The 13,711-nt window shown below is 46.8% G+C and overlaps 1 protein-coding gene across 7 annotated transcripts in view; it reads left to right on the forward strand.

The window, feature by feature from the left end:
* Fubp3 (far upstream element binding protein 3) overlaps positions 1-13,711 on the forward strand; it is a 48,513-nt gene that overhangs the window by 22,856 nt on the left and 11,946 nt on the right. For 6 of the 7 annotated variants that reach the window (XM_021653748.2, XM_060389906.1, XM_060389905.1 and 3 more), the window contains exons 3-11: positions 1,373-1,406; positions 3,719-3,768; positions 4,139-4,210; positions 5,470-5,527; positions 7,450-7,612; positions 8,747-8,845; positions 11,008-11,112; positions 12,336-12,438; positions 12,918-13,018. In XM_021653748.2, the coding sequence (XP_021509423.2) occupies positions 1,373-1,406; positions 3,719-3,768; positions 4,139-4,210; positions 5,470-5,527; positions 7,450-7,612; positions 8,747-8,845; positions 11,008-11,112; positions 12,336-12,438; positions 12,918-13,018 (785 nt within the window). The remainder of the gene's footprint in view (positions 1-1,372; positions 1,407-3,718; positions 3,769-4,138; positions 4,211-5,469; positions 5,528-7,449; positions 7,613-8,746; positions 8,846-11,007; positions 11,113-12,335; positions 12,439-12,917; positions 13,019-13,711) is intronic. The other variant, XM_060389904.1, reaches the window with a different exon arrangement.

The following is a 13,711-nucleotide window of genomic DNA, read 5'->3' on the forward strand; positions in this document are numbered from 1 at the left end:
AACTAAGGCTGGCTCAGCCTTTTGAGTGCTGGACTCACAGGGGTGGAAGAGCTGTGCAGCCCCACAAGCCTCTGCCCTTGCCCTTTTCTTTGGCATTCTTTTGTTTTGTCCCCTCCTTTGGTGGTGGACAGTTCTTGGGCAAAGCCCATGATGGGGATTCCTTTTCTAAGCTGGAGAGTGTCCAGGTTTCATGCGAATGGGAATCAAGCACTGGGTAAGGGCAAAGAAAGTTCTAAGAGTCGATTAAAAACAACTTTCTTCCCCTGAGATAAGCGACTAACAGTGTACAGTATCTGTGCTTTGGCTGCAGACCATCGTCTTGCTATTGATCCAGATGGAATATGGGTTTGTTTCTTTTTTCTGGATCAATAGCTTCAGTGAACTCAGTAGTTTACTTTTTGCTCTATTGTTTCTCTGCTTTCTCTTCCTTCAGAATATCACAGTTTGGTTTGCTTTCCTTTGTCTCTTTATGGTCCTCTACTTGCCCAGAGGATGACAGAATAACTAGACAGGAAGCAGTGGTTGGCATTCTTAAAGCCTTTTTACTTTTCCAGACATTGGTGTGATTGACACTTTCCTGCTTTCCCCAGAGACATATTTTTGAATGCTCTTTTAGCATCTCGAAAGGTCCATTCAGTTCCTTGTTGGGTTTATAGTCTCCCTTTGTCTGCTGACTGTATTTCTTGAACTGCATTTTCCAGAAGAGAAACAGCATAGAACCATTTCTGCTGATGGCTGCTGAAGGAGGGGCACATCAGTAGCTGAGAGGCAAACTAGACCAGGGAGCCTGACAGAGCCACTCTGGGAATATGATTTCAGTGAGAGGCTGTTGGTACTCAACTCGTTGAAATGGACTAGAGAAGCTGCTGCAGGAGGGAGGAGCCTGGTCCTTTCTGGTGCTGTTCTGGGTGGGCTTGGGGGTGACAGAATAGGGACATATGTTCATGTTCTTAGTGACTACAGCTGCCATGGAGCAGTCCTCAACAGTGCTTCCAAGGAGGTAAATCTTGTCATTTGGTTTTAAAAGAGCAGGAAAGACCAGAGTATCTCTGTTGGGTTTGGATGCCAAGCAGGAGGGAGAGGGCAGGATTTGGACAGATAGGCTTCCTCCCGAGGCCTCTCAGCATGTGGACACACAGATCAATTTCTTATCCTTCGTTCAGCTGGCCACTGGGTTAGAGACTGTTGAGCAAGATGTCCCCTCCTGTTTCATATCACATAACGCATTCATGTCAGCCACTGAGCCGAAATTACTGTTTGCTTTCTTTCTGCCTCCCTCCCACCCCCCGAACAGTAAGAATTCGGGTAAGGATGAAGTTAGTTTATCCGTGCTAATGCTTTGATTTTTCTTTTTTCTTTCTCTTTGCCACAGTAGGTAACCAGTTAGGGGCCTTGGTACATCAAAGGTAAGCAGTGGGTTATGTTTTATTATTTATTGATCATTTCTAATTGTTTATTGATCCACCATCTGCACTGGAGTGTTAGCAAGTCAGAGGTTGGGAGTGTGGGAAGCCAGGGGCTAGATTTCCTTAAGACCCATGGTTTCTGACAGCCCTCTCCAAAACAGTATGGGCCAGAGGAACAGACTGATACAGGGCACTAAACCAGCCCCTGTTGAGCCTCGAGAGACTTTCACAATAGTGGAGTTGCTCTCTTCCACTGTAGATTAAATTTGAAAGGAGGGAGTGCATTGTCCTGCTGGTTCTGTGAATCTCCCAGTGCCTCAGGATCTTCAGCCTCCTCACAGAAGAAGAATGCAGTTCTTGGGTGAACAGTATATGGGGCTTTGGAAGCAGGATGTGCCTGGGATTGGGGATTTGTTCAGAGAATCTTGGCTAAGTGCCTAGTTTCTTCTCTGCCTCTCCTTTCCCCTAAAGTCCCCCATTAAGTTGAGGATTTAGATGCAAAGACCCTAGGCTTTAACAACGCCCATCTGTAAGAGAAGAGTCATAGCATCACCCATGGGAAGGGGGAAAATACCTAGGGGACTGTGGTGCTTCTCTTCTGCAGAGACCTATTGACTGTCACTGCAAGTGACACAGGCTCTGTCCTCCATGTTCTACACAAATGCTGGGGTTTAAGGTTTAGCCTGATTTTCTTGTTTGCATTTTTGTTTAATGAGTTGAATTAACTTTTATCAGGTTGTTAGTATGAAATGCTGATAACATTTCTTTGTTATGCTGTATTAGCATGATACTTTCCTAGAGTGCCTATTCTCAGTGCCTTAGACCAGTTTCTCCCTTGCCTTCAGAATACAGCCTTTGAGCTGAGCGTGGTGTCATACTCTTGTATCCCTGCACTTGTAAGGCATAGATAGGATATCTGTGAGTCCAAGGCTAGCCTGTTCTACATAGGAAATACCAGGCCAGCAAAGGTACATGGAGAGTTGGAGGGGAGTTAGAGATAGAGACTGATAGCCAGTGTTATTTATGAGGGCTAGGGAATTGCCTGGCTCTTTGGTGTTCTCCATTGAATGTGTTGTTGAATTTTAGGAATCCCAATACATTGTTGGGATTGGTTTTGTTTTCAGTGCTGGGGATGAGCTTAGGACTGCCAGCAAGCATGCTAGGCAAGCACCTCACACAAGGCTGACCAGTACTGACATTACCCATCCACTGGCAGGCACAGTTCTCATCCCATGTACCAGGATGCTGAAGTACATCCTGACAGGTCTGGCCTCTGCCAGGGGTTGTTGGGCCTTGGGGGCTGGTAGATGCCAGGAATTGCCCCTGTCAGAATTGAGTAGGTGCTTGTATTGCTCCAGACTGAAGAGCAGTGGGGAGAGATCCCTTGTATACAGGCTGAGGGTGGCTCCTGTCACAGTGATGTGGCAGCAGAGCTGTTTGTGCTGCCTTTCTTCTAAGTGCTGCACTCCCCTGAAAACGTGGACTATAGTTGATGTTTTCCGTGATGGGTAAAAATCCAGCTGTGGGAGAGATACTGTTTTTAAAGTTTGTTTTTTTTTTTTTTTTTTTTTAAACTACTTGTGTTTAGCAGCCCCTAAGATAAATGTCTAAATTTAATTGCTTTCTGGGGTACTAGGCAATTGGATATTGTCCACAATACCCTGCATGCTACATTTCAAAGTTTGTTTGAAAGAGCTGGTAGAGTTGTCTCGGCTAGCACAGCCGGTAAAGAATGAAAGAGCTGGTAGAGCCTTTTTTTGTTTGTTTTTTTGAAGGCACCCGATGGACAGGATGGTATTTAACAAAAGTCTCTCAGCGCGAGTAAGGCAATTGCACTGTCCTGGCCAACACTGATTAAGCTCTGTAGGTGCTGGTTTTCTTGGGCATCCACTACCTTAGAAGTTATGTTGGAGGGAGGCCAGGAAACCGACAGATCAGGAAATCAAGAAAGTCGACTCCCTTTATCTAGAGAACATACCCTAACAGATGTCTGCACCTCTTTCCAAACCCCAGCAGATCCTGGGTTTGACGAGCCATCTACTAGGCTCTGCCACTGGTGCACAGCTGTATGCAGAACAGGCAGCTAGGGAAGGAGTTGGTTGAAGGATCTGGATGTGTCTCCTCTGACCAGAGATGAGAGGCTTTGGTGTTCTCAAGGAATGCTTGACCAAAGGGCCACAAAATGACACTCTCTGGGTACTTGGGAAGGGTCAAATCAGCATGATTTATTTTTAAGCTTCTGTCTTGGGGAATCGGAGGTGGTTGCAGAATTTGAATTCTGTCTTTTTTCTAAAAACATTCTTTGTTTCTAGGGCAGTAATAACAGAAGAATTCAAAGTGCCTGATAAGATGGTTGGATTTAGTAAGTATCTGCATTGTCTTTTTCTTTAACTCTTGTCTGTTCTCTTTGTAATTTTTCCTTAATTCTTGTCTGTTATAATATCTTATATCCCCTGTGCTAGAATGCTGGTGGGAGTGTTGTAGGCATCGAGGTCAGTAGTGTCAGAGCACTTGAGCCTGGCCACCCCAGCTCACCTCAGCTAAAATACTGTTTCCTGCTGTGTCAGAAGCAGCTTCTGTGGCTGTGATGCCTAGGAACTAAGGTGGGCCCCTCAGAGGTGGCTTGCAGTGAGCTGTGAGCTAGTGTAAATGTTTGCAGAGTTGATTAAGCTATCCATGCATGGTTAAGTAAGGAGGAGTGGCACATTCTGACCTTGCTCATTTTGTTGCAGTTATTGGCAGGGGAGGTGAGCAGATTTCACGAATTCAAGCAGAATCTGGTTGCAAAATTCAGATTGCCTCAGGTAAGGGCTGCTTTTTTTATAGATTCATTTAGTAGAAATCAGTGTTGCACAACAGTTTCCAGCATTTGTGTCTTTGCTTTTGGTTAGACGCTAGGGTAAGTATGTGCGGTTGCTGTCTGTTTTGCACTTCTGGAGTTGGACTCCACCTGAGCACCAGTGCGAAAGCCAGCCTGGAGATGAGGCTCACACCCGCCTTCTAGGGCAACACTGAACTCTGTGGCCAGCACGGCCTCTTCCTAACACCTGCCGGCTGGGCTAGGCCCTATGTTTTCTGCACCAGAATGTGATGCTAGGCATAGTGGGGCCTGCACCCAGCTTCCCTGTACAAGGTCGTTCTTCCACTTGGTGGAGAGAGGACAGTAGCGGTCCTGGATGATTGTGTGTCAAACACCTTTTCAGGGCCTCTCAAACATTCTTTCAGTTTTGATCGTTTGATGTTGGAAGGCACTGATTGAAGAACAGTTTTTATTTATTTTAGTTGTAGCTTTATTATGTCATCTGAGCCTGACCTCTTTCCACTTGACAGGAAGGGTCTAGAGACATTCTGGTAGAGAATGTTTGTCATTTATAAGATACTCACTGCAGTGTCTTGAAGGCAGTCATTGCTGTTAGCTATTTGTCTTGAGAATTTTGTTTGCTTGTTTTTACAGTGCTGGGGATTGAAAACAGCTTCACATACATAGGCAAGGCAAACATTAAATCCCCAGTTCCCCTTTCAGTGTTTTGAGAAAGGATTTTTAAGGAGTTTTTAGGGTCAGTCTAAAACATGTGTTGGAAACAAAAGGTTTTCCTCTTGTGTCAGATGGCCCAGGACCAGTGCCATACCCCTGCTTCCCATTTCTTGGGATACAGTAAATGCTATAATCCTGATGTGCTTATGAAGCTCTTGCTAGAGAACATCAGAGCAGTCTACAGACCTGTGGAGGTGAAACTGCTCTGCACACAGTAAGGGAAGCATGATGAAGTGACTTCGGCTGCTACAGAGCCTCTGGGCAGGTCAGGGTGTGTGGAGCTCGGTAATTAGGACCAACCCACAGAGGGCTCTGCTGTGTCCTCCTGGCTCCCTGGTGGGACTCAGTCTCTGCATTGAGAACTAAAGTTTTGTCCCCCAGCAAAGCAAACTGGTCTTTTTGGGAGACTGTGCTTCTGTGGGGGTGGTGTAGGAGCCAGCCCCAGAGAAACAGTCTACACACAGAGGCAGAGGCACACGGCTGCCTGATGCCCACCAACACACCTCATCTTCTTGATTCTTCTTATAGAGAGTTCTGGGATTCCAGAGAGGCCCTGTGTACTTACCGGAACCCCAGAAAGTATTGAGTAAGTTTGTTTTATTTACTTTTTCCTTTCACTCTTCTTCCTCCTTCCCCAAGTGAGGAGAACTGGAAGGGCAAACTGTTGCTGCAGACTGTCAATACGTGCTGAGTCTGCCCACAGCACACTTCCAGTTGGAGAAAGGCCTGGGAGGTTACCATACCAGAAGAGCTCTTCTGTTACCCCAAACACACTCGCCTAGAATGCCTCCTAGCTATCATGACCTCTCCATAAACCAGGGGCTTGACAGTGGACAGTCACCCTGGCCAGGCACGCTAATCAGCCACCTCCTTGTTAACACCTCCCATTCCTGAACAGGCCTGGGTCAGAGGACTTGATCACTCTGGGAGCCACAGAGAACTGGGCACCATGCCTTTTTTCCTGGGCTGATTGATCCGCTTACTCTTCTGATATTTGTGAACCAAGTGAATCCACTCTTTGTGACCTTTGCTCCACTCACAGAGCCCTGCAAAACAGCCAGCAGGTGCCTTGGCTTTGGAAGTCATTGGAAAAAAGCCTTAATAATTTGCCTTGTTTTCCTGTCCTGGTATATGCTTGCTCAGAGCTTTGTACCAAACACAGAGCTCATAAACCCAAGTACCTCCTGGGGAGGAGAACTGTGCAGGCTGGAGTGGTTCGCTTTCTTCTTTCAATCTGTACAGTAGTGTTTTGCTAGGGGATGGGAAGCTGAGATTATGTCTGGCTCAATAGGTAGAGTTGTTTTATTGTTTCCATTTCTCAGGGAGCCTAGATGGGTTTAAATTCTCTTGTTCTGCTGTAACATTGCAAGCAGTGAACCAGAATAAATATCACTGGCAGGTGTGCATTATAGGGCAAGCTGGATGGCATTGCTGGAGTCACAGTATTTTTTTCCAGCACAGGTTAATCTAGTACACTAGCAAAATACTAAAAAGCTGCTGCAGCTGAGAGCCCACAAGATGATTCTGCACACAAAGGCTCAAGACTGCAAAAGACGGCTCGTCCTTCCTACTCTCCTAAGCGCTCCTACTTTGTGTCTACCCAAGGAGCTAAGATTTGAGAGTTAAGCTTTAGGAGGAATCTCTTTTCTCCAGCACAGCCAGCCTGTCTGGTTGCTGAATCTGTTTCTATCAGAGGAACAAAAAAATTAGCTGGTGTGTGATGATTTAAAGAATAAATTCTGCAAATAACAGCCAGGGAAGATTCTGGTGCAGAAAAGGAAACTGGCCCAACATGTGACATTATAGGCTGGGTTGTTCTCTTGCCACATGCAGAAATGGAGACAGATAGTGGGGTATGAGGCATGAAGTCCCTCCTGGGTTGCACCAGTTGGGTGTTCCCTGGAATTCAGCTGCAGCGGGACACGACCCCTCCTGTTTTGAAACCACACTGGAGAGGTGGGCGTAGCTGGAAGTCCTAAGCAGTATTGCTGGCCACAGGGAGACATTGGAGTTCAGGGGCTGAATCGGGGCTACTAACCCTTGCTTTCTTCCGTCTTTCTTATCGCTCCTTCTTTCCCCAACCCTCGTTAACAAGGTGCGAGTGTTTCCCTTTGAGGGTTGTGCTGGATGGGGGAACAGAGGTGGACAAAGGAATAAGAGGAGGTTTCTCTTACCAGAGCTGCTGACATTTAAAGTAGGAGGCAGGGCATTGTGACGCTGCAAGCAGGTGCAGAGGGCAGACACATAGAGGGGGTGGGTCTGATATTGGCCTGCTCCTGAGGCTCCACGTGGACACTGTAGTGCTGTGCTGTGCTGTGTGTTGCTTTTGAATTGCAGTTCTGTAGCATGGCGAATGATTCAGACCTCCCAGGTTGTAAGGCAGGATCTGGAGCTGGATGGAGGGCTGCCTTGACTCCTTTGTGTTTTCCCTGGCACCATCTACCTTCCTAGAAGGCATTAAACATCCATTTAATGCTGGATCTCTTGTGATTTTTCTCCCTCCCAAAGACAAGCCAAACGGCTCTTGGGGCAGATTGTGGACCGATGTCGGAATGGACCTGGCTTTCACAATGACATAGACGGCAACAGCACAATCCAGGAGCTTCTCATCCCCGCATCCAAAGTGGGTCTGGTCATCGGCAAAGGAGGGGAAACAATCAAGCAGTTGCAGGTGCGTGAGCACCATGTGGTGCTGGGCTGGCCTTGCATGCTGTGGAGCCATGGCTCCCTTCCAAACCTCTCCTCACATGGGACAGGATCCCTCCCTTTGACAGGCACGTGCTGAGGCCAAGTGTCTGGGGCAGGAGAGACAGCATGGGATAGCCTGAAGTCAGGGCTCCTGAAATCTGCTCCTTGTTAACATTGATTCTGTGCTCTTAAATATGCTCACTTAGACAGAGCACATCCTGGAATTTCAGCACCTGGGCTTAGGGCAAAAGACCAGCCTAGGCTGCATAATGAGTTTGAGGGCATCCTTGGCTCCATGAGACCCTGGCTTGGGGAGGGTTAATAAATAGGTATGGTAACACAGGCCTGGAGTCTGAGCACTTAGGAAGTTAGTGTGGGAAGGGTGTATGTTGGACGCTAGTCTGGGCTCTTTGTATAGCAAGATCCTATCTTTTATAAGTTACACAGAAAATCCTTGTCTTGGGGGGGAAAAAAAGAAGAAAAAGTGTTTGGTGGGATTGAACAGATTCAAGTAAGGCAGTGTATATGTTCTAGATAGCATCCACACTGACCCAAAAATGGCTAGAGATACTTCCTTCAGAGAGGTTCTGCTGATTTCTAAATAGACTTCAGAACTCTAGGGCTTTCGCAGATGTAGCTAATAGCCTGTCCATTATATCCCAGGCCTTAGATTGTAGAAGGCCTCCTGCAACCTACTGTAAATTGTAAAAGCTTGGGATTTGGTGTCATAGAACCCACATTTCATCCAATTAGCCTTGAGCCTTGGGCTGTGAGTGGTTTCAGAACCCATCTTGCCTGTGCCAGGGGTGGTGGGGTGGGGCAGCACTTGATTGCATGGTGGGTTGTCCTCAGCTAACAGTGAGCGAGCACATGGCTTAGTGTGTAGCACTCAGTAGGAACAGCACGCTAGAACTCCGATGCCCAGGACATGTGTAGAGAGGACGGGCACATTGGGATTGTGTCAGCATTTCCAGAAGCCAGCTCATGTCGGGGTGAGGCTTTCCCTTGTGGGAGGTGAGACATAGACTTCTGATGAACTAGCCCAGTCCTTCTTCTCGAGGCATTGTGCGTGTCCCCCGTGACATTAAGGACTGTATGGCCTCATGTTCCCCAACAGGAGCGGACTGGTGTGAAAATGGTCATGATCCAGGATGGACCACTGCCCACAGGAGCAGACAAGCCTCTCCGAATCACTGGAGATCCATTTAAAGTCCAGGTAGGAAGAAACTCATGGGTCAGCTCAGGCTAACTCAGTGGTTCTCAGCCTTCCCAATGCTAGGACCCAAAATGAAATTATTTTGTTGCTACTTCATAAATGTAACTTTGCTACTGTTATGAATTGTAATGTAAATATCCATGTTTTTTGATGGCTTAGGTGACCCTTGTGAAAGGATGGTATGGTGACTTGCCGCTGCTGTCCTCTCTCCCCCTTCCCCACCTCCCCCAGGGGGAGGGGGTGCTTTTCCACGCTCAGGTTGAGAACTGCTAGTCTAACCCAAGCGGTTGTCGACAGCTGGTGGTACATCTTTGGGGAAGGTGATAGCCACTGGCTGACTATGGCCACATAAGAACAGGCCCATGCCTGGGACAGTGTATGCCCTGGTTTCCACATTGCAGATGAGGCTGGGTCACCTAAATTAGGTACTACACTGTTAGCCTTGATGGGGGCTGTGGTCAGCTTAAACCCGGGCTAGGTGGAGGTGCAGATGAAAACAAGTGCCAGAGCCCAAGTGTTTGTTTGCCCTCAACGCGGCTTCCTGAGCTGAGAAAGCAGAGTTCAGCCTGTGGCTGCTAGTCCCTCTGGCTAGTCCAGAAATGCAAGTGTGTGAGCGTGGGTTGTCAGTAAAATTCTAGTCTTCTGTCTTCTTATTGCACCTACCTGTCGTGCATCTTTAAGAGCATCAGATTTGGGGTGGTGGTGGAGGCACACACCTTTTACACCTCTAATCCCAGCACTCAGGAGGCAGAGACGAGCAGATCTCTGAGTTCCAGGACAGCCAGGACTACACTGAGAAACCCTGTCTCTAAAAACAACACAACAACAACAACAACAAAAAGCATGGACTTTGAGCCAATGCAGTTGGCCAGTCCCTCTGTCTCACTCGCTCCTCCTTCAGCTGCTCTCACCGATGGTGCAAAAGTGGTGCTGCTGAGAGCTGGGTTGGGGCCATTAGTTCTGTAGCTCCTCTCTCCCTTCAGGCCAGCTGCTCCCAGTGGCCTTCCTCCCCAGAGCTTCCCACTGATGACCTAACGGATAAACCATGAGGACCTGAATTTAGTCCCCAAAACACATGTTTAAAGAAAAAAAAAAAAAAAGATGCTGATTGTGCATGGTGCTTGTTAACCTCAGCTCAGGGGAAGTGGAGATAGATGGGCCCCTGGGGCTCTCTGGCTAGCCAGCCTAGCCTTCTTGGAAACCTCTTAAAAATCCAGGTGTACAGCTTCCGAGAAGCATCACCCAAGATGGTCATCTAGCCTCCACACACTAACACAAACATATATACACAATTAGAGTGCATCTTGGTTTTTGCTCATTGGTCAGATTTTCAGGTGTGAGCCACTGTATCATACTTTACACGGTGCTAGGGGTTGAAACTGTGGCTTTGTGTGTGGTATAAGCACTCTATAAACACCTATGTCCCCAGCCTCTTGGAATGAATCTTATTTAGGAAAGCACCAGTGTTATATTGACCTTTCTTCATAAATTTACAAGAAAATAATTGATTTTTAAGGTCTTTAGTTCTTTTTTCTTTTGTTTGGTTGCAGTTTTAGGCATTAAACCTAAGGTCCTGGGTAGGGTAAACAAGCACTAAGCCCATTTTTTTATTAAAAACAGGTGTAAAAGGATGCACTTAATCTTTTGGGAGAGGAATCTACCTCAGGCCACCCTCTACCTTTCAGGTCTATGAGGCCATCTTAATCAGAATTCAGTAACTGCTACAGTTCAGCTGCTCTGGGGTGTGGCTCAGTCATATAGCACATGCCTAGGATTCATGGTCCTAGGTTCCACCCCTAGCACTTGAAGTGTGAAAGCCAAGGTATAAGAGTTCTGAGGGCAGGAGCTGTCTATGGCCTTTGCTGCCTATCCTCTGGCTTCAAGGGAGCCTTTTCCAGAAACTCTTGGGGCCTCTGGAAGGATTTCCCACCATACCTTAAAACTGTGTTGGCCCAGCTGAAAGTAAAGGGAGTGCGCCGTTACCAGTTGGAACCTTAGAGTCAGAGCCGGCTGAAGAACACGCTTCTAAGAGCTCTCATCCTTGCCAACAGCTGAGCACCTTCACAGTCTTGGGGCCCTTTGGTCATGATCCTGCCATTTCACCTGCTGCTGTCTTTTCTAGGATTTTTCCCAGTGGTGCTTTTTGTTTTTTGTTTGTACAGCAAGCAAGAGAAATGGTCCTAGAGATCATCCGAGAGAAAGATCAGGCTGACTTCCGGGGTGTGCGTGGCGATTTTGCCTCTCGCACAGGAGGAGGCAGTATAGAGGTAAGCTGGGCTCACAAGTCAGTGGGCAAACAAGGTTGAGTTCAAAGCCAGCCTGGGCTACATAGTGATAGGACCCTGTCTCAAAAGAAGAAAAAAAAAGAGTGGATCTAAAATCGCTGGTCGTAACTGAAATCACTGGTCATACTTCTCTTAGCTCCTTAGCCTCAAACTGGGTATATAGTTTTTGTCTCACCTTTAAAACTCTGAGAGTACAAACACGGCTCAAGGATATGCCAAGCATGGAGAACCTTTACAGGTCCTTTACAGGGCAGAACCAGGGCAGATCACCACTCTGGTTTTCAGTTTTGCTTTAGAGGTTAACTTGGTGTCTAGGTAGGGGCCAAAATCCAAGTTTTCTCAGTGATAAGTGTTGTAATTGTATCAAACCTGGAATTTTGTCTTATTGATAAAGTGAAATGTTATCAGAATCCATCCTGCAATTACCTTTTAAGCCACAACACACAAATATCACACCTAGTGTGGTGAGCCAGACCCACGGTGGCCACGGTGGGCACGGTGGAGTCATGGGGGAGCTCAGTAGAAGAAGCAAGTGGCACTGTTGGGTGGCACAGAGTTTCTGTGGTGACCAGTAGGCGCTGAGTCTAGATGGTGCTGCTGGTCACTCCATAGCATCATGGCTGTGTCTGATGCCCCCGCACTCTGTAGCTGTGAGCAGCTGAGTGGCGTTTTAGCACACAGTTTGCCAGGTGAAGAACAAGAGACTGTAAAAAGGCCATAGGGAAAGCTAGTGGGATATATTTGTATACATTTCTCAGAACATGAGAGATAAGATGATCATTTTAAATCTTTTCTGTGTAGGAGTTTTCTTACCTTTATACCTTTTTTTGTCAGATTTTATATTTTTTATAGAGTTGTGAGCAATATAATCACAGAATTGTGCTAAACGGAAAAAAATGCCATTGTTATTTTAATTCCAGAATTACACTATAATAGAAAACTAAGTTGTTTATTTTAAAATGTTCTCTTTTAAAAGAAAAGGCCAGGAGCTCAGCAGTTAGGAGCACTGGCTGCTCTTGCAAGAAGACCTGGGTTCAGATCCCAACACCCACAGGACAGCTCACAGCCACCTATAACTCAAGTTCCGAGGGATCCACTGTCCCTCTGGACACCTGTACTCATGTGCACACAACACACACACACAGTGCTTTACACCTTTACAAAGCCACATGTGCGGAAGCGTGATGGGTTGTCTCTCTGTCTAGGTGTCTGTGCCTAGGTTTGCTGTCGGGATTGTCATAGGAAGAAATGGAGAAATGATTAAAAAGATCCAGAACGATGCTGGCGTGAGGATCCAGTTCAAACCAGGTTGGTTTGGTGTTAGATCTAAACAGTGGGCTGCGTTAACCGTGTGTGTGTCTCCTTTCCCGTTGGCAGCCGCCCTGCCCTCTCCTGGTCACTGTGCCTTTCCGCGGTTGTGCACTTGTTCGTCTTCCTGGCCTGTGGTCTCTAGTCCACACACATACACATAAAATGGGAAGACTTCAGATGGCATTTTCAGTTTGTAATGTTGGTAAGCAAAGAGTTTATACAGTCAGAGACAATTCAATGCCACAAAGAAGGATAAACACCTTTAATGAAAGGGACAGAGATCTTGCTGTGTTGCTTAGGCTGGCCTTTAGCTCAGTCTCTCAAGTGCTGGGTTATCTGTATGTGACAGTGATTGGGTTTTTTTCCTGAAACATAAAAAGGCACAGTGACCACACTGCTCCGAGAGTTCAGACTGTAAAACTTTCTTTGCTCTTTGACCTTGACTTTTCTTCACCCTTTCTCATCTGATTCCACAGATGACGGGATTAGTCCAGAGAGAGCAGCACAGGTCATGGGCCCTCCAGATCGGTGTCAGCATGCCGCGCACATCATCAATGAGCTCATTCTCACGGCACAGGTAGGGCTAGGAGCCCTCTCAGAAACAGACTGTACCATAGGCAAGCCGTCCAGCAGCAGTGTGTGCCCTGACTGCCTGGGCCCCTAATTGGAGCCACAGACTTTTCCATGTCTAACTCTTCCTGCCATGTGCTCTTCCTTGCTGGTTACCCCTTGCACTTATCACCCACAATCTGGGTTTTCACTGCACATTTACTTCATGTGTGTATATGTATGGTGCGTATATTGGTATGGCATGCATGTGGCAGTCATGTGGAGACTCCACCACTTGTGTCCTGAGCATTCAGTTGTTAGGTTTGGTGGCAAGCACCCTTGCCCACTGAGCCGTCTCACATACCCTGAGTTTTCCGTATAGAGACAGCTGTGTCCAATCTGTGGCTCATAGGTTATATGTATGCTAACTGTAATTATAACCCAACACAAAATTAGAAATTTTTTTGGAATAAAGGTTCTGAGGTGTTTTTTTTTGTTGTTGTTTTTTTTTTTTTTTTAAGATTTATTTGATTTATGTATATGAGTACTCTATCTGCATGAACACCTGCATACCAGAAGCGGGCATCAGATACCAGAATAGATGGTTGTGAGCCACTGTGTGGTTGCTGGGAACTGAATTCAGGACCTCTGGAAGAGCAGACAGTGCTCTCTAATTGCTGAGCCATCTCTCCAGCCCCACTTTGGGGATTTTTTAATATTT

The sequence above is a fragment of the Meriones unguiculatus genome, chromosome 8 (assembly GCF_030254825.1).
Source record: "Meriones unguiculatus strain TT.TT164.6M chromosome 8, Bangor_MerUng_6.1, whole genome shotgun sequence".
In the NCBI taxonomy this organism is placed as follows: domain Eukaryota; kingdom Metazoa; phylum Chordata; class Mammalia; order Rodentia; family Muridae; genus Meriones; species Meriones unguiculatus.